The sequence below is a fragment of the Mastomys coucha genome, unplaced genomic scaffold, assembly GCF_008632895.1.
Source record: "Mastomys coucha isolate ucsf_1 unplaced genomic scaffold, UCSF_Mcou_1 pScaffold21, whole genome shotgun sequence".
Taxonomy (NCBI): Eukaryota; Metazoa; Chordata; class Mammalia; order Rodentia; family Muridae; genus Mastomys; species Mastomys coucha.
In genome coordinates, this window is record NW_022196904.1 from 185,249,222 (window position 1) to 185,270,281 (window position 21,060).

The 21,060-nt window shown below is 43.6% G+C and overlaps 1 protein-coding gene across 7 annotated transcripts in view; it reads left to right on the forward strand.

The window, feature by feature from the left end:
• Nucleotides 1-6,897: 6,897 nt before the first annotated feature.
• Nucleotides 6,898-21,060, forward strand: part of Pdcd4 (programmed cell death 4) — a 26,772-nt gene continuing 12,609 nt past the window's right edge. For 2 of the 7 annotated variants that reach the window (XM_031390676.1, XM_031390677.1), the window contains exons 1-5: nt 6,899-7,115; nt 11,041-11,146; nt 13,010-13,312; nt 14,857-14,951; nt 16,621-16,734. In XM_031390676.1, the coding sequence (XP_031246536.1) occupies nt 11,104-11,146; nt 13,010-13,312; nt 14,857-14,951; nt 16,621-16,734 (555 nt within the window). In that variant the 5' untranslated portion in view covers nt 6,899-7,115; nt 11,041-11,103. Of the gene's footprint in view, nt 7,116-7,336; nt 7,556-7,721; nt 7,835-11,040; nt 11,147-13,009; nt 13,313-14,856; nt 14,952-16,620; nt 16,735-21,060 lie in introns of those variants that run through there. The other 5 variants (XM_031390680.1, XM_031390683.1, XM_031390682.1 and 2 more) reach the window with 5 other exon arrangements.

Genomic DNA, 21,060 nt, shown 5'->3' on the forward strand with positions numbered 1-21,060 from the left:
AAAGGCATGCACCACCAAAACTGCTCCAGGCAGTTTTTTATATGGACAGACTAAAGGTCATGAATTAAACTACTTTTCCAATACATCAGTGAGTTCCTCAGGTGGACGCTTCCGGGGAAGGAAAGCCCTTGATTTAGGTCTTCTGTGCTGTCTGGCAGCATTCTCAGCTTTGGGTTGGTGGGAAGCTACGGTGTTGTTTGCACATTCCAAAGAAAGTTAACTAAAAGTCACAAGGGTGTGAGGTCACACACAGAGGTGGGCAATAAATTGCCACTTAAGGGGTTAACAGCCTGGGACAAGTTATCTCTGGACCTGCAACATTCCACCTCTCCACAGTCGCTAGCCTGCTAAGCAGCTTGCTAAGACGTTCACTGTGGGTGCAGCTCTTTTTCCCTGGGAAAGTTAACTAACATTTAGGGCTGCTCCTGGTTTGACCTACAGAGGAGAGGAAAGCGTGGCAGACCATCCTGGTGGAGCACTCACCCTGAACAGAGACCCAAATGTTAGAACACAATATCTCCCCAACCTTGACCATTGTGCTGATGTGATTTTTTTTTTGTCTTTAGAAAAATATTATGAAGCAGCTGCAGCATCAAATGCATATTCATAATTAAACTTGCATAAAACTTAGAATTCTTTACATCATTTGAAGTGCATCAATAAATCATTGACCTAGATTCCTTGCCTTCAAAGAGAACTATCTAAAAATACCACACACACACTGGAAGATACACACACACACACACAGATACATACACACACACACTCACAGATCCAGACACACACACAGACACATACACAGACATGCACACCCACACTCACACCCACACCCACACATGTGTACATAAGAATATTGTCCCCTCTGAAGCTATTTTTCTTTCCTTTGCATTCATAGTTCCCAGAGGAACTTACTGCCTGCTACGTCCTATTTGGAGGACAGCTTTTTCCGTTGTACTGAAGGACTGCCAACTATGTCCCTGGTTATGCTCAGTTGCAGAGTCTGGAGATCTTCGGAGGTGTGGTTTAAAATTGTCAAGCCTTGTTTTTCTATTTGGGAGTGGTCCTCCTAGATTTTTGGGAGTGTGTGTGTGTGTGTGTGTGTGTGTGTGTGTGTGTGTGTGGTGTTGCAAACATAAGGAGAGGCACAAGCCACAAGCAAAGGATCATGTGGGGAAGAAAGGAAGGCAGCAGCAGTTGGTGAGACCAGTCGATTGCCTGCAGTCGGGTGCCTGCAGTCGGGTGCCTGCAGTCGGGTGCCTGCACTTGCCTGGAGCCAGAGTACTCTTTCTTTCGGGTTTGGTTTTGGTCTGTTCTCCTGTATTGGCCAAACTGTCTTCACTAGGCCACCTCCATGCCCTTCCACTGTTTCTGATCTTCCATGGAGTCTGGTATCTAGGGGCTGCGGATGGTTCAGCCAGGGAAGAGCTTGCTTTGTGAGCACAAGAACCCCAGTTCCATCTCCAGCACTCATACACAAAGCCTGGCATGGTGATGTGGCTGATACTCCCAGCACCAGGGAGGTGGGGGCAGGAGGACTGGGTTTGCAAGCTGGTTATGTAGCCTAAGTGGTGAGCTCTAGGCCAATGAAAGACCTGCTCTCAAAGGAGGTGGAGGATGTTCTTGCTGATGCCATCTGAGGTTGTCCTCCAGCGTCCACATGCATGTATATAACACATAACTGCACAGGCACAAAGACTCATAAAATATGCATTACAATGTCATTTTCTGGCTTTCCCCCTTTTCTTTTCAAGATAAACAGAAGTTTGATTAACTCTGTTAATCAGCTTCAATTTCTTTAGGGTACTATCTCTTTTCTCTCCAGTCTACCCAGCACCCCTTTCCAGCATTTTCTGCCTTTCCTAGTAGAGTTGCTTCTTTGAATCACAACTCTGGACCACTCATTACTCTTATTTACTGCCATGAAAAAAAAAAAGATCGCTCATTTCAATCTGAGGCTCCCTTGATGCTTGAGGCTAGCCTTGATTGGTGCCTGTGGGGAGCGAGGGAGGATAATGGCAACTAAATGTCCTCAAATACACAACAGAGAGAAGAGAGGGTTAGTTCTGAGGCATGTGAAGCCGGGGCCAAGAACCCTGCGTTCCAAAAGAATGCAAACGGAGCCCCCAGAGGTGCAATAGGAGGAACCCAACACCTGTGGTAGTAAGCACAGGAAAGCACCTGGGTTCCCCAACCGATCATTGCAAGGGCCCGAGGAGCTGGACTCTGCACGGGCTTGGAAGTCCGTGTAGGTATAGGTGTAGAGGTGACAAAATTTTATTTTATTTTCCAGGGAAGCGTTTTTCTGGGTTTCCTCATCCCGAGTTGAGCTTGTTCCTAACTTGTTAAGGTGGCAGGACTGATTTGCCAAACAAGCCGTATGAAAGATGCCACGAAAGCCTCTTAGAAACTGCTGAGGTGAGAGCCTCTGAGCTACTCAACGCTCCCGGGTATACACTGTGCTAACACATTGCATCAACTTACCTGTGCTATGCTTCTGATCAGACTACAGTCTCCCTGCCCAGAAGGTGGTTCTTGGAATCGTCTATGAGGCACTTTTAACCTCATGCGCTTCTCCACTCCATCCTTCCGTTCCCTTCTGGGGCTTTAAGATGGTAGGACACCAGACATCTGACTGCCATCTGAAAGACTCAAGGCTAAGCAGTAGAAAGAGTCTAGTGCAGCCTGGCTTCCAGACAGCCGGCCTTCTGTCCATACGATCCCTACATGGCCTGTACACCGGAGCCATATTTCCTATCCTGGCTTTGATTCTAACTGGTTCCGAGGGTTTGGACAACTCACTAAATTCCTCTGCATCTGATTCTCTACTCATCAAATGAAAGGTCTGAAGTAGGGAATTCCCCAACTTTGCTCTCCACACAAAAGCCCCATGATTACTAGTGATCCGCTATGCCTCGCCTCCATCACCTCTAAAGCACCATGAGTCCTGCCCACACACTGCCAAGTGGCAAAAGCGCACAGAGAAGTGCTCAGTAAACCTTAAAGCAATGCAAATGCCAGCGCTCTCCCCTACGATGCTTTCTGCAGCTTCCTCTTCAGGCCATGTTTCAAGTTTCACCATTTGTGCCAAGGGAGACATGGCTTCATGTGGAAATTCCTAAAATCTTGTCTTCTGAAAAGAGGGGGCCAAGAGATCATTGCAGGCAAACGGGGCTGATATGGATAACAATCGGATCTGCAAGTTCGCTGGAAGGAAGTGTGCTATCCTCACTGTAGAAAGACGGATTTTTTCAATTTCACGCGAGGGTGAGAACAGTGCTAAGAGTCAGATATCAAATGTGGCTTTGTCCAGAGCAGACAAAGTCTGTCAAGAGCCCTGAGGTCCCCTCAGGAACCTTGGCGGTTTGCCTTCCATTTCTCTATTTCTAGGCCATTTCCTTATGTGCCAAACCTAACACCAACCATCTCTCTGTCCTTTTTCTGATCAGGGGATGGCTTCATGCAGTTGCCCAGGCTGGCCTTGGATGCATGGCAGTCCTCTTGCCTCTCTCTGCTAACTGTGGAATCACAGTTAAATCCTGGCATCTGCTGTCACTCTTGCCTGTGGGATGGAGGGAAGTTTTATTATCAAATGATGGGAGTAAAAATTTTAACCCAATTTACCCAATCAATGAATTCACAACTCAATTAATTGGTATACAAGCTACTCACCTAGGTTGGGCAGATCTACCACTACACTACTCTATTCCCATCTATTAGATCCCATATGCCTTGTGATTTCTTCAAGCCACGTACTTCAGCTCCATCTTCCTTCTACCTCATCCTCCTCCATGTTCTTCCTCTGTCCTCTTTTCTAGTCTCCTCCCCCATCCTCTCTCCCCTTCTCCCTCAAACTTTTCAGCATCTATAGACAGATCCTAGATTGAGACTGACACTTATTTTGCCCACACTCCATTGAGTGAGTCTTTTCTCGATACTAGAGGATAATTCCGTTGTCTCTTGTTCTTCATTCCCAGGACTCAGCTGTGGTGCTACCTGAGTTCTTGGCAGAGACTCTCAAGGTGTCAGGACTTGAACGAATCCCAGAGAACCCTTGAAGTAGATTAGCCTTTTTTACAGTCTAGATTATTGGGGGCATTCAAGTGATCTGGGGAAGAGAAGTTGAAATGCCTGAAGCAATGCAGTTAGGAACAAAGTCAATAACTTAAAAGCAAAGCCTAGAAACTTTATTTCTCTTCTTCACACAAACCTTAACAAGCCGTACACCTGCTCTGGGCATCTTAACCCTGCCCAGCCCTGAGGCATACTGGGAAAAGAAGGTATTATAATAGAATGCCTATCTGAGCATGCAGTGAAGACTCTGCTCTAGTTCTGGAACAGGTGGCTTGCCCTTGCCATCATTACAGCCTTTTCTTCCCTTTTCCCTCCCTGGAATGAGTTGTTTTTGAGAGGAAGTGGAAGTTGCAATTTCATTATCCTGGATAGAGTGAGTGAAGACAGAGGAATCTTATGGAACAGCAAAGTTACCGTTAAGCCCATAGGCGAAGGGCCTTAGGGGAGAAAAAGTCTGTGAGAGTTTATAACGCGAGATGAAAATGCACTCAGTGGCCCAGAAGTCGGGCCAGTCCTAGGCTTTGGGTATAGCTATCCTCAGATGGAAGATGCCATCTGCCAAGAACACAGCTGGATTCATTAGGTGCTTTCCACAGACTAGGCAGCCAATAAATACTTGCAGCTTGATTTGCGAGGCAAGGGCTCTTGGCACCCGGTTACTTGCCTATCTCCAGTGCATTTCTTTCATGTTTATTCTTTTAGAACATTTCTGTAAAAGCATGGTGATCAGGGTCTAGTGTGGCTGGAAGGAATGTCGGTGGCAGTGGCTGTCATCATCTAGAGACCCAAACTGGTTTCTTGCAACACATTCCAGGATATCTTGAAGAAAAAGAGTTCTGTGTTTAAATAAATAGAGAGACGTTGAGTTTCATAGGCTAGCCACCAAAGTTGCCAAAGAGTTAGGAGTAAAGGAAATTTAACTTTGTTGAAAGGTGTTATTTCCAAGATGTGGCCATGAAACAGTTTCTTTTTTTTTTCTAGGATACCTATTAAAGTATTGCAAAGTTCATGTACTTCTGAATTTTACTGGTAAAGACCCAACAGATCTTGAGGAGGGAGTGGGGTTGTTATAAAGTCTAGGCAGCTAGGACTAGAACATCATTCCTATTTTGCCCAAACTGATCAACCACATGTTAAGGTGTGTTTGGGAATTTCAGGTATCAGGATGAGGGTGGAGATGGTGAGCAGAAGGGATTTGAATGTTTTATTCTCTATTAGGCCTTCTTTCTGGGGGGGGGGGACGGGGATTAGGCCTTTTTTTTTTTTCTGGGGCCAGGGGAGATTCCCTAAATACTCTCTTTTAAAGGTCCAAGGTGCCCCTTTAGAAACGGGAGTTGTATATTCTTATTTTCTAATTTTGGGATATTTGCCTTATAAAGCCTGGATGTGGTATGTGCCAAGTGATGCTTCAGATGCTGGCTATGTGAAGAAGTCCTGAATAAGAGCTGGTGATGACTACTGCCTGCTGGGATTCTCTGTGAGCTTGCACAGGGCGTATTTATTACATGGGTATAATCCATCTACAAAGCACCTCTCAAGCACATGATACAGATGGTGCGTGAGACACAGGTCTTCTGAGACAAGCCAGGACTGGGACTCGGATGAAACAATGCCAGGAAGAACACCATCAGTCCCGGCATACTGGCTGTACTCCGTGGAATCAGGTTTCAGAAAATGGATCATATTGGCATGAGACTTGATAAAGACTAAGGAAGGCTGAGAGACTTGGATAGGACGTACCAGGCAGAGATGCCAGCTAAGAGAGACATTTCAAGATGATATGATAAAGACCTGGCAAGACACAAGGGAGGATGTGGTGCACTAAGCTGTCCACGTGGGTTCAGGAGGAGGGGTATCCATGGGTTAGGAAGGTTATGGCCTCTAAGTGTATAAGTCACTGTGGGCTCTGAGGTGTCTGCTGAGAAGCAGGCACTCCAGGGACACAGTGGGGTGCTTGTGAAGGTGTGTGTGTGTGTGTGTGTGTGTGTGTGTGTGAGAACATTACATAACACCAAGCAGGAGGATACAGGGTAGAAAGGCCCACGTTAGGGGATGGTGATTGCTATTGAGCAGTTCAGTTCTGAAAAGACCAAGAGAAACATTCTGGTATTGCCATTCAGACTAAAGGTACACAAGGCCAGAGAAAGCAGGTCAGTCACTTTCCAAGTGCACAGGGAGAATACCGTACCGTACATTATCTCAGGAGATTAACATCCCAGACAAAATGAAGGCTAGAGATGGCAGGCAGAAGGAAAAGTCACAGAAGACAGCTATAGAGGGCTCTTTCAATACCATAGTCATGGTTGAGAAACCCAGCTTCGGAAAGAATGCAAGCACCACAGCGGCCTGGCTGGTTAGCAAAGGGACTTCAGTTTTTGTATCTCTTTATCTGGGAAATGGGAGCGATTTTTATCTCAAAGGGGTTAGGCCTTTCCTGCGAGAAACTTCCTGAGCACGTGGACACGTGGTATGAGCCACGCGTGAGCAAGAGCCAGCGGCAGAAGTGGGAAGAGGTTGCTGATTCTCCCAGACGCCCAGAAATGGTGGGGAGCTCAGGAAACCCACAGCTTTTGCTTGGGCTGAGACGCCCGGTAGGGAAGACTGGCCGGTCTGGTCCACCAGCCGCACCCCAGCCCCCAGCCCAGCCCAGCCCAGCCCTCCACCCGCTTTCACAAGCCGGCCCTCTCCACCTGCCCCCTCCCTGGCAGGCGGCCGAGCGGCTCCCAAGCCGAGCGCGCATGCGCCGACGGCACCCCCGGAGCCCCGCCCCTACTTTCCACGTCTCACTCTCCCCCCCCTCCCCCCAGCTCTGCCTCGCCGCCTCGGCGGCAGCTCCGCCGCCACGATTGGCTACGGGACGTCCTCCTCTCGGCCAATGAACGCCACGCCGTCGCCCCCGTGTTACTGGGTAGAACAAAACAAAAACAAACAGAGCGAGCGGGGCCAGAGGCGCTCCGAGGCGGCGCAAGCGGAGGCTGAGGAGAGGGCTCCGGGCCAGGCAGACGGGAGACCCGGGCGAGCGGCGGCGGCGGCGGCCCGAGGGGGTCAGTACGGTGGGCGCGGCTCGCACGCCCGGGCGGGCTGGCGGGCGGGCGGGCGGCGTCCTCCTCGCGGTGGCCCCGGGTCGGCGGAGGCTGCCGCACGTTGGGAGGGGGAGGGGGCGTGGAGGCCTCGCCGCTGTGGTCTCGGTCCACCCTGGCCTTGGAGCCCTCGGGCCACCCGCGCTCGCCTAACGCCCGGGAGCTGCGGGGAGCTGCGGGGAGCTGCGGGTGCTCGCTCTCCGAGGCCTGGCCGGCCGGGCTGGGGCGCTGCAGCGCGGGCCCGCCCCCTCCTCCGCAGCCCCTTCCCCGGCGGCGGGACGAGCGTGCGTGCGTTCGTGCGTGCGCTCGCGGTCGAGGGGAGCCTCCGGGCGCCCGGCCGGACGCAGTTGGACGCGGCGGGGACTGGACGGTAGGAGAGGTGTGTCGAGCGGACGGGAGATCCGGTGAGGGGGTCCGCGCCCCGAAGCGGGGCCTGATCGCCTCGGCCGGCCCTGCCCGCTGCCGGAGGGTTGGGGTCCTGCGGGAAAGGCGTCGGTCGGTGCGGGCTCCGGGCGCGGACAGCTGTCCTCCCGGCCCTGGGCCAGCTCCTCCTCGCTGTCTCCTGCACAGGGTCCCTTTAAAAAAGTAGACTACAACCTAGAGAAAACAAAGCCGGGAAGGGAGCCCCTTCTCTGTGAACGCACGCTGTGTCTGTCTGCTGCGCGTCTGTCCGCTACTGTAATGTACGTAGAGGGCCTGCTGTTTGGTTTTGGGTTTTTGTTTTTGCTTTTCCCGAACAGCCTCAAAACTGCCCATGTAGGTCTCGCCTGCTTTCCCCGATCCCCTCCTTGGCGACTGGCTCTGTAGCCAGCCTCTGTAGCCGACTGTCTGCTATGAATGATTTAAAGTGCGGTTCCAGGCCTGGGTGAGGGGTGGGTGAGAGGCCTACAAGCTGCGTTTAAAACATTTTGATAGTTTCACAGTTGTAATATTCATGATTTAAGAGTTTGAGACTTTGGGGGAAGGCCCAATTTATTGTTTTTAAAAACCGAGGCTTTAACACATATAATCGTGCTAGTATTTATGTCCATAATGTGCCTGCGAGATCTATCTACCTCTCTCTCCCTCTCTCCCCCCTCCCCTCCTCTCTGTGTCTCTCTCTAGTGGTAATAGTAAGGGGAAATACTTGTTACGACTGCAAAAATAAATGTACATGGTTGCTATCTATAGTGCTTTTGCGTTATTGTTATAGAGCGCTTTTAGCTGATTACAAGTTGCTAATTAATGTGACTGCATCCCAGGCAAGAATTAAGGTAATTTTCTAGTTAACATATGGTCTAAACTTGACTTCTAAAATGTCAAAGTAATTTATTGGGCATTTAGGAATTGCACTGGAGAACAGTTAATTTCAGCTTAATCTTCTTTAGCTGTATACATAGCTTTTTTTTTTTTTCCTCATGGGAAATGATTTTGTATAGATTAGTGTGGAGCAAATGGAATTTAGGTTCTTTTTGTTTTTTGTTTTGTTTTTTTTTTTAAGCTTTGCCTAAGTTTGAGGTAAGTATTTTAAGAATTGTTAAATTAAAAGGAAAAAAAAAAAGCCCACCGAAGAGAGTGTCACATACTGTCCTTTAGAACAGCAGTGCCACTGTCGGTCTGTCTGAGTCTTGACTGCTTGATCCAGTTGTTACGGTCTGGAGATAGAACTATTTTTTTGGTTGTTATAATTACTTAATAAAACAGTATTATGTGGTAGCTATTTCCTGATAGCTGTTTTCAGTATCATATTTTTAGTGTTTGGAAAGCAGCATTAACAATTGGTGTAACAAGTCTATGTTCAAAGCTTCTTTTTGTTAACCCTAAGGAGGACTTCCCTATAAGGCGCTGTAAGCTCTTGTGCTGAACTTACAGGGTCTGGGTTCTTGGGGTGGTTCACCATGGTGCTGCTGCTTCTCCTTGCACAGACCACCCTCTCCTTCTGCACTTCTTGAATTGTATGCAGAGGGAATACTGAAGCACATGAACTAGTGCATATAAAACTCACTTTGAACTACAAAGGCTCGAGAAGCACTGTTTACAGCCCGTTAGCCAGATGCTGCCGAAAACATTTTCTCAGAGATTAGACTTGCATCCAGAATGAAAATAACACTTCACAGTGTTAAGTTCCAATCACATCAGAACTGACAGGTTTTCTCTAGTGTAATTCATGCATGCACTGAAGGAAAGCAGGATATGGCATTTTCAGCCGTGGAAAGTAGTAAAAATGGCCATTTTCAAACCATACTTGGTCTTATATTTGTATGACTCTCTATGTATCTATTTTAAAATTCATTTTTCTAAATCCTAAGTTGTTTAAAATTAGCAGTGGGAAGTAAGTGGCCTTTTAGACCTCTATGACAGTTAATTGTGAGTAGCATTGGAGATGGATTTTCACCATGTTCTCTTGGGCAGGATGATAACACATTGATATACCCAACACGACACGACTTCAACGTCAGGTGTTACTCTTGTTTCACAAGTTAATATCCTTTTAGAGAAAAACGATACAAGCCTAAAGGGTCTTAGGCATGTCTCCTAAGTTCTGTCAGCTGTCTGCTCTCCACCTCAGCACAGAAAGGTCTGTTTTGTAGGTGCTAACCTCCTGATGACCCTGCTTCTGCTTCCTCCAGGGCTGGGATTACACATGTGTTCTTACCACATCTGCCTTTTATTTGTTCTTAAAGTAGGTTGAGTTTTTTTTAATGAAGATTTTAGATTATAGAAGTGACATGCTGAATATAAATCACACAATAGAAAGGGCTATTTAAAAATGTCTTCCTGTTTCAGTGCCTCATAAAAAGACAGTGTAATGGACAGGGTAATGAAATGACAGCTGCTTCTGCACTCAGGAAGCCTGTGATATCAAAGATCAAGACATGAAATATTCTTGATTAGTCAAAACTGTTGTTTTTATTTTAGAGTAAATTTTAGTTTTTGCTAGAGAATTGTCCAATACTTATGTCCCTGTATGTGGATATAAAAATAACTGTATTAAATGTGGGCTGGAGAGATGGAACGTGGGTTAAGAGTGCATAATGTTCTTCCAGAGGACCTGAGTCTGGTTCCCAGCATTCCCACTGCTTAGTGCACAGCTCCCTATAAGTCCAGCTCTGGGGGATCCAGTGCCCTCTTCTGCCCTGCACAACTACCTGTACACAGTGTGGCTTGCACACGCGTGCGCGCATGCGCGCGCACACACACACACATATATATATACACACATACACACACAAAAATACATACACACATATATACATACGCACACATGCACACACACATATACACACATATACACACACATACACATACATACACACACATATACATACACACACATATATATACACACATACATACACACATACACACACATACATACACATATATACATACACACACATGCACACACACATACACACATACACATACATACACACACATACATATATACACACACATATACACACATACACATATACACATACACACACATATACACACATATATACATACACATACACACACACATATATACATACACATACACACACACACACACACACGGGGGAGGGGGGAATCTTAAGAGATTTGGTGTATATGTTTAAGTTAAAAGATATGTGTGTTATAAACATTTCTTTAAACCTTACATTTAAGCAATTCATTGGCACATGCTGAAATCTGATACATTTTATCTCAGTCTTTTTCTTTTTTTCTCTTTGTCTCAGAAAAGCTTGTGGAGAAATTTGGAGCTAAGTATTAATTAGATTATTTTTGAAAGTATAGCAAACTCTTAAAAAGGAATTTAGGCTTTTTTTTTCTTTTTACATTTTATTCAAGTAAGTTAAATTTACTTTAATTGTGTCAGTTTAGAAGATGTTGAACATTTTTCTTTTCTTTTTTTAAAACATAGATTCAAAGGAAGACTTCCATTTAGTAATTTGTGTATAATCAGTGCAAGCGAAATTAAGGAACAATGGATGTAGAAAATGAGCAGATACTGAATGTGAACCCCACTGGTGAGTAGTGTCCTAAACCCTGTCTTGTGACCAAACGTGAAGCTATTCCATATTTTATTTGGGAAAATGACAGTAAAGTACTTTTAAAGTACTTTCTTAGCCATGCTTAAGGTATCCTAGCTCTGCAAAAAGGCAACAGAAACTGTAAAAGATTTTCAAAGGACAAGAAAAGATACCGTAGTGAAGTTTGAGCATTTGTATTTAAAAGTGATGAGCATTGAGTGTGGTTCCCTTAGCAGGGACAGTGTGCAGTGATGCTACGTCACATGGTAAGGACTTCTACACTTTATTCTGAGGCAATGTGGAAAGCTTTGAAAGAGTTTTTCAGTAAGGGCATGCTTTAGAAAATCACACTGTTCACTTTGGAGACTGTTTTGAAGATGGAAGGCAGAGAGGCAGAGACTAGTGAAATGCTGTAACACACTGTAACACACTAAGTGTGTTTCAGATCACAGTTTTCTTACTAACATTTGTACTTTTACTAAGACTAAAAGAATTGAATATGTCTATGCTTTTTGATTGATTAAATTTTTACTTTTTAAACTCACAAACTACAATAAAGTCATGTCAACTTTATATCATAATAATTATCACAATTAAAATTAGGCACTCGACAGTTTGAGTGCTTTGCCTCTGATTGAGTTACCCATCTGGAACAAAAGTGCTGGAGTAGGAATGCAGTCAGTGGTCTTTCTGACTTAAAGTTCTTTCCATAGCAGAGCTGAGGTTGGACAACTGAGACAGGGAGCGTGGTCTGTTGGGTGCTGGTGACAGGAAGTACAGTCTGGTAGTAGCCCCCCCTCCCCCCAGCATTGAGGCTGTGACCAGGGAAAATCATTGTAAAAGAAGTAAAGCATTGATTGCTGTGTGGGCTGCATGGTCAGACCATTTAGTGTTCCTGTGGCTTGGGTTGCTAGGACGGTTTTCATGGAAGCAATGAGATTAGGGCTGTATTTTGAAGAATTCTGGTAGCCGATTAGTTACTAAGTGACTTCTAACCAAAAGACCATTTAAAATCATTTTAGGTGCTAATGAGCCAACATGTATAGGCTAGGAACTTTCAGAGATAGAAATTTAGGGAAACAGTTCAGGAGTTGGAGAGGAAGGTTTAAGAGCATTCCCTAGGTTGGCGGCAGTCAGTTCAACAGTTGGATTTGATTACATATTTGTCAGGTGTGTATTGCAGACTAATGTCTCCTAAGCATTTGTAATTGAGCAGGGAGTGTTTTGAAAGTTTTTAAATACACTCGGAGCCTTGGTTCTCTCATCTGTGTGCAGCGCTGAACTTGTATTGTTTAATATAGCCTAAAAAGTTTGTTAGACACTTTGTGCAGTTTATCTCCATTCTATCAGGATTCTTTACTATCTTTCTCTACTTGGTAACTCTTTGCTCACAACTCTATAGTTTTATGTTCTTCATACAAACATAGATTTTATTACCCAAGTATGTGTAATAACCTCTTTTTAGGAAATCCTGTCTGGGCAGTGGTGGCGCACACCTTTAATCCCAGCACTTGGGAGTCAGAGACAGGTGGATTTCTGAGTTTGAGGCCCTCCTGGTCTACAGAGTGAGTTCCAGGACAGCCAGGGTTATACAGAGAAATACTGTCTTGAAAAACAAAACAAAACAAAAAACAAAAAAAGGAAACCCTGTTAATTAAAATTCAGTACCTTCATTTACTTTCCTTGATAATGGGAAAAATAATCTTTTTCTTTATAAAATTGCCAGTGTATGACTACTACTAGCCAAAAAAATGTTAATTTTATGTGTAGTATCCAAATTAAATTGTATCTGACATAACAGTAGATACTGGAAATACTTAGCTTGTTTTTTTTTTTTTTTCCTTCATTTTCTCTTTTAAGACCCTGACAATTTAAGCGACTCTCTCTTTTCTGGAGATGAAGAAAATGCTGGCACTGAGGAAATAAAGAATGAAATAAATGGAAATTGGATCTCCGCATCTACTATTAATGAAGCTAGAATTAATGCTAAAGCAAAAAGACGACTGCGGAAGAATTCATCCCGGGACTCTGGCAGAGGCGATTCAGTCAGTGATAATGGAAGTGAAGCAATTAGAAGCGGAGTTGCTGTGCCCACCAGTCCAAAAGGAAGGTTGCTAGATAGGCGGTCCAGATCTGGGAAAGGAAGGGGGCTGCCAAAGAAAGGTTAGTGTGTGCTGTGCAAAGAAACAACTGGAAGAACCCCAGTTCTTGTGCTGGGAGCCCCTTGTTCTAAGTGGACAAAAGCATTCTCAGTTCTAGGCTCTATGACTTGTGTACATCTTTATGGAGAGCTGAAGGCCCATGCCACTTTTTTTTTAAGGTTGATTATTTTTTCTTTGGGGTAAACGTTCTCTTTTCCCCTCAGCAAAATATAGTAAACATTGATGCTTTCAGTTATGAATTTTATATACACTGTGAAGGTGGTCAGGTTTATTATAACTTGTCAGATGAATCTGTTATCAAATGTCCACTGTTAAAAGTAGTAACTATGCATTTGATAACATATATGTAGATCTGGGTCTGTGGCCTTTTTAGTTCTGCTGCTTGAATGCTGTAGTAGATTGATTTATTTCACTGCTGATCCAGTGCCTAGAATATTGGTAGATATTTAAAATTCATTGGATGGATGAGGGTCTTTCAGCTTCTGTGTAGAGTGGGATTTTGGTAGAATTTGGAGATTGGACTGGATTTTGAATGGTGTGAGCTTCAGTTATACACTTACAGTTAATTTAACACACTGATAATTTAAATGGATCTTGTGATGAAACTGCTTGGAAGGAGGGGGAAACAAACATGGAGATTGAATTTCATTAATCTTCTATTAATGAACATAGAACTAATGTCAAGACAAAAATATGATTATGAAAAATATTTTTGTTAAGGTGAATAGGGAAAGAAATATATCAGTATCCAGGTAAAGTATAGTGGTCTTTCAGAAATTATTTTGTGACTAGCTATATAATCATATGAATCAAAGTGATCCATAGTTATCTGGTCCTGGTGTGCTGTGTTGGCAAGGATTATACTTCAGGTACAGAATGAAAACTTTAAAAGGGGGCAATGGCATTATGAAGGCTTTTTAAAAGTATTATTTTAGACAGATTTGGCTTTGTAAAAATGCCACAGTAAATTGCTATGGACAAGCAACTTGTTGAGTTGAAGTTGTAGTCTTTGGTATGTATACAGAAGTAGAGAGAAACAACTGTCAGTGCTGTTGATTTTTAAATAGCAAGTATTTGTTGAAATACTGCTAATTTCTAAGTATAGTTTAATGTGCACTTTATGTGGAAGAATATTACATGTTAACATGATGGTGGTCAATATGGTTCTCTGTGGAATGATTTTTTTTTTTATGTGTTGAGCTTTTAATGGCACATTTACTGGACGAAAATGTTTCTCTTTTTTCTTCTTTTTGCTGGTTCCAAGAAATGTCAAAATTTAGAGCTTCACTACAGTGTCATGTTTTGTAAGGTTTGTGGTACGGCAGTTGCTCAGATTAAAAAAAAATTATAAAGAGTTTGCCTTTGTAGTTTCTAACTAAGTTATTTTGACTTGATGCTTTTGGAAATAGCTAATCTTGAAAAAGTGATCTAAATAGGAGTTTCAAGTGTAATTCTCAACTGGAAAATAATTAGCATAAGAATTTTTACATTTGAAATTATTTCAGATTTCAGTTAATATTTGTGAACTATCAATTGAACTTTCAGGTGGTGCAGGAGGCAAGGGTGTCTGGGGCACACCTGGACAGGTATATGATGTGGAAGAGGTGGATGTGAAAGATCCAAACTATGATGATGACCAGGTATCAACTATTTTTCATATACTCAGTGTTTGTAAGATTTCTTGCTTTTTCACTCATAAGATTGTCAAGAGATACATGGTCATAAATCAGTACTCCATAGCTATGAAGATACATACAACATGTATGGCAAAATCATCTATACAAATTAGGAAAACCAGTTTTTTGATAGTGAAGAGTACATAATTTCCACTTATTTTGGGAGTCAAGAGGAGGTCTTTATTGACTTGACTCTGCGGTATCATGGGTTGCAGCTACTAGGTTCCCTTTTAGAGTCACTATTTAACACAAGTACTCGTATGCATGTTATTCTGAGGACACATGCATTTTCTCCCTCATGATGATACTTAGTAAGGAATGTCTTAATGCATCATTGTGAAGTTCTTCTTGTCTTCTTAATGGAAAAATTTCAAAAGTATAATCGGTCCAATGAACCTTCTGGTACTCGTCTTTCAGCTTCACCAGTGTCACTGTATTAACTTGCAGGCACTCTTATTTAATCCTGAGTCTGGTTACTTGAAAATATCAGTGTGTGTGTTAGCTTGTTTTTTTCTGTACATCATTCATATGTATGCACTTATCAGTTTTAACAGATGGATATGGAAAATTTCTAAGAGATTATAAAAATATTTAAAGGCTGTGGGATTGAAATACCATGTTGTCTGCTAAATATTAGTCTTTTAAGTGTATGCTGCAAATAATATTTTAAGTGACAAGTTGTTGATAAATATTTTAGCTTTTCTGTAGAGGAGACAGACACATAGGTTGTGATAAGCATTTTAATCTTATTGAAATTTCACTTGAACTTTTTTCTTAGATTTTTCAGTCATTACAATATTGATCTCTTATTTTTATTATGTTTTGAAAATTTCTGCTTTTGACAATGTTAGTACATATAAGAGAATACTTAATCCTGTTAAAAAGTCAAGTTTTAGTGAAATTATATGCTAGGATGCCGTATTAAAGGTTTTGGGTTGAAAAGTTGGTTTTGTGAGGGATCTAAAAGTTAACATAAAAGCTGAAATGGCTTAGTAGGTAAAGTGCTTGACATGCAAGTGTGGAACCCGAGTGTGGATTTCTAGCACCTGCATAAAAGCTGGACATGGTGGTGCCTGTCTGTGATCTCAGTGTTAGGAAGTGGAGTCAGGTGGGTTCCAGGGCTTGCTAGATGGGAGCTCCAGATTCAGTGAGAGACTTTGTCTCAAAATATGAGATGAAAGGGACAGGGAGATGGCTGAGGAAGGAAAAGCACTTTAGGTACAATTTGGGCAACTTGAGTGTAATCTTCACAGTCAGGAAACCCATATGAAAAACCAACTATGAGTGGGTGCATCTGTCATCCAGTCCTTCAGTGGGGACATGGGAAGCGAAAGTAACATTGACCTCTGGTCCCTGCCCACCACATGCATGTATGGCACATGATCCCCTCCCTACCCAAATAAGTCATCATGAAATTGAGAGTTTGGGAGAAAATCATATATTTGCTACAGTGAGTGGGTTTAGTCTGTCGATAGCTTATTGAAGTTTTGTGAAAGCGGCTGCACACAGACTGCGTGATTGAAACAGGGTGCATATCTTTATCTTGCCTTACTGGTGATCACTAACCAGCTGAACTATGAAACTATAATTTCAGTTTATCTGAATATTTAATTTATAATTCCCCTTCTTTCAGGAGAACTGTGTTTATGAAACCGTAGTGTTGCCCCTTGATGAGACCGCATTTGAGAAGACTCTAACACCAATTATACAGGAATACTTTGAGCACGGAGATACAAATGAAGTTGCGGTAGGTCTTAAGTTGCAGGGAGAAAATACACGGTTTTAAATAAAACCTGTGTAGAATGATTTTGGATTACTCTGGATAATTTTATGTTTTTTTCTTTTGTAACAACAACAAATTTGGCAACCGAGAAGGGAATGTTCTAGACATGGTGGTTTATGCCTGAAATCCCAGTATCTGAGAATTAAAGGTCAGTAGGATAGGTCTGGGTTTGAAGCCAGTCTGGACTATATAGGTTTTCAAAAGAAAAAAGAAAATAGGGATACAATTTTTTTTTTTAAACAATTTTTCTTACATATTTTTGGGCTCTGATGACACTTCTATGCCACTTCCTTTTGGGGAAAATGACACAAACACTATTTCTATACATTTAAAGCATCTGGTTTTATAATCTAAACAGTTCATGGTATTTATAGAATGTGTGACCTCTTCAGGGGCTTCAGAAATGTCTCATTGTTTTGGATGAGATTAAAATATATCTGTACTCTCCAAAAAACAACATTTATACAGAGATTTGGAAAAGAATGTATATGGGCACCAAGAGAATCAACCTAAGTTTTGAATCATAGTTTGTATGGAGATAATGTGTTTGTAGTAAACTGTTCATAAAGTAAATCTTGGAGGGTAAAATAAAGTGACTGGTTTCATTAGAATTATGGACCTGGACTATAACAGTTATTAATTAGAAGTCATTTATAATTCTTAAACTCTAACCTGGACTTTTAGTTTTGCTTGTTACATATGTTTGGTAGCTTTGGATTTATAGAATTACAGTATAAGACAACTATTTGTTTATTGCATACTTTTGTGTGACAGACTTTTTCTGGGGAGACACAACACATACACATATCTAAACTCCAGATAGGGAATCCATGACAGTCCAAAATACAGATACCACCAAAGTCCAGTTTGTTGACCCAGTGAGTTTTAGTGGGGTTACTTACAGGAATCTGGGTGAGGAGTTACTTACAGGAGCAGAAATGACTCAAAGGCATTGCATCACTCAAGCCCACTCCAGTATGAGTGATAGCTCACAAAACTGGGAACCTGGAGCCCACTGCTCAGCAGGTTGGAGAGTGTCCTTCCAGGTGCCTCAGTGGGTCTAACCCTAATGTAGGCAGACTGTCTGCTTCTTCCAGGCTGCTGGTCTGGTCACAAAATTTTTGGCAGCTGTTCCCTGTGAGTCCTTGCAGCTTGGCTCTCTCTGGCAGAGAGAGACTTAATGAATCTGGTCAGTTTCAGGAACTTTTCTCAAGCTGTTTACCTTCCTGCTGAAAGAGCTTCCTATAGGATGGGATATTTTAGTCTTAGAGAAGACATTACACAATGCTCTATCCCTTACTCCCTTACTTATATTCTTTCTGCTTTTCTGTAGTGATCCCAGAGCCTTAGAGGGGTTGACTCTGGATGTCCGTCTGTGGCTAAGAAGTATGCCACCATACCATGCCACATTAAGTCAGTTGTTCTCAGGAGCTGCGCCAGTGGTTATGAGTTGAGCCTGATAACAACAGCGATCTATAGGTGTAAACATGTTTAGAAGGCAATTTGACATTACATCCACCTAGAAAAACCATATAGGTTGCTTCCCCACTGGGACCTGGGACCTCCTCAGCCACAGGTTTTTTTCCTAGTTTATAGTACCAGAGGTGAACTCCCTTTTGTGGTGATGGTCTTGATTCTAGTTGGAAAACTATTGGTCTGGCCCATGACAGCTGAACCACGATTGCACAAGCTTGCGCATCCTGCCTAGCATGTTGGTATTTCAGCACACAGGGTCCATAGCTCAGCAGGAATGCTGGTGACAGTTCTGTGCCATGAGGCCAGCCAGCAGGGTTGGGATTTACATTTCAGCTCCAGCTTAATTTCTCCAAATGCTATAGTCAGAGCATGCACATGCAGTGTCTTCAGCAATAGGGTCATGCCATCTAGTACTGGAATACAACCAAGAGCAGTGGCAAAAGCCCTTATGATTTGTGGGGCCTCATGGCCTTCCCTAGCCAACAACTCATAAGGAGGTGGCCCTCTGCTGGCTCTGGGGTTTGTGGTCGGGAATCTGGTAGCCTCTGGGAGTGTCCTTTTCTACCGCTGTAGGGAGCTATTTGGATTTAATCTCTTTAGCTGATGGTTCAGTTACTGGGGGATGCTCCGCAGTTTCAGATGACACTGGTCCTAGGGCAGCCTGCATGGCACTTGTGCTGGGCTTGTGGATACCACACCTCACTGTTGTAAATATACTGCCACCTTTATAGAGTTGGATTCTGTGCTGCAGCAGAAAGCCTTCAGTCCAGCCCTTTATTGGGCAAGCTGTTCTTAGTCACTAGGGTAGTTACAGGCTCACCTCTTGCGATACTTTAAATCCAAGTAAGCAGTGCTGTGCGTTTGCTTCCCCTCCTTGCTGTAACAGACCCAAACACTGCTGGGCCTTTGCTCAGGTTGCTTTTGCCATAGCGCCAGCTGTAGCCGTATTAACTTCTGATAACCTCTAACAGGAAGACAGGGATAGTGGGATAGACAGCTGTTTACCTGTCCTACAGTGATACTAGCTGGCTCAGTTGTCACTTTAGCCTTTCTGTGACAATCTGTGTAACCCCTTTCATTATCAATTTATACAAGGGATGGGCAGCTTGGGCAGAATTGGGTATGAAAATCTGCTACTATTCCAAGAGCTCCCTAAATGCCTCTAGCACCTTCACATTTACAGGCATAGTCTGCTGTAGGACTTTGACAGTAATGTTGTCTGGTGTCATACTAGACCATCCTGCTGTCAAGAGTTTTACACCGTGCCTGGCCCTTGCACTTGTGGATTGATCTCCCATCTTCAGTGAAGGGACCAGGATTGTCTCAGGATCCTCAAGTTCTGTAGAGCGACAAAGGTCAGGGAATAAGAAACAGGGAGAGGGAGAAGGAGAGGAAGAGGAAGAAAGGACCAAGAGGAAGGCGGAAAGAGTGTTTGTCTGGGGAGGGGGAGTGCAAAGGACGGTGACGGCAAAGGACAGGCTCTGGACAGTGGAGACAAATGTGGCCCATAGCAGATGGCAGTTTACAAAGGTAAAAAGGGAAACTCCATGTTAGGGTGAGCTGTTTAATTTTATTAGGGCATGTTAATTAGGTGAGCCAAAAGGGGATTTTGATTGTTGGACCTCAGTACTTTGCTAGCTGGACCTTGGTTGTCATCCTCAGGAGGAGGAAGTGGCCAAAGGGGGCTAGACCTTGGTGCTTAGCTTTTGGAGTGCGATCTAGTGGTTTTTAATAAGACAGAGAGAGTGGGGGAGAAGGGCAAGGCCTGCAGACTGTCTAGAGCCCCTTCACTCACTCCTTTAGACCCACCTATAGGTCCTTTAGGTGCACTTCTAGATGTTCAGAGGCACTCAGAAGTTAGCATTATGTCATTTATTAATACATTTTCTTTCTTTCTTTTTCTTTTTTTTTTTTTTTTTTTTTTTTTTTTTTTTTTTTTTTTTTGGTTTTTCGAGACAGGGTTTCTCTGTGTAGCCCCGGCTGTCCTGGAACTCACTCTGTAGACCAGGCTGGCCTTGAACTCGGAAATCCACCTGCCTCTGCCTCCCAAGTGCTAGGATTAAAGGCGTGCGCCACCACCGCCCGGCTTATAATACATTTTCTGGAGGATGGGCAGGACAAGGCAGCACCCTGATGATCAAGCCACGACAGGGGGGCTACAAAGATAACCTTGGAGAAGCACTCTGGAAAGTCTTTTTAATCTGTTTTGAGCAAGCGTTAGGTGAGTGTAGAGGTTCACAACTAAGATGATGTTCTGAAGTGTGACCTAAACTAGGTCCAAAACAGAAAGGCTCCACTCCATCCCTTTGTATCAGTTGCTTCCTCCACAGATCTAGGTTAGATACCAAGTGCGGATAGGAGGCGCTAACTTCATTGGCTCTCTGTAATCCTTAGCCATTCTTTCTACGCCATTTTGTTTCCAGTCCTGGAGCTCTTCCACAGAGTCTCCCTACATTTCTCCAAACCTGATAGACTCAGTAGCCTGACTCATTCTGCTCAGACCTGCTCATGGCTCTCTCCTGCTGTACCTAATGGCTTCCTAGATCAGAGTGGCCCTTGGTTGGCATAGTGGCTGCAGCTTCCCCATTCACCATACTGAGCTGTTGGGGGAATTCCTGGCTGGGCAAGCCATCTCCACCACTAGTATAGGCTTTTATTGGAGGAAATACACCCTTCTTACTCTCGGGGGATAATTATCACTGCTGGGGCAGGCTTGATCATCTTTACCTGTACTGTTCTTTCTTGGGTGTCTTCTGCACACTGCTCCTCAGGCTTTAGAGCCATCCAGAAGCCCCTTAGCACACAGTAGGCTTT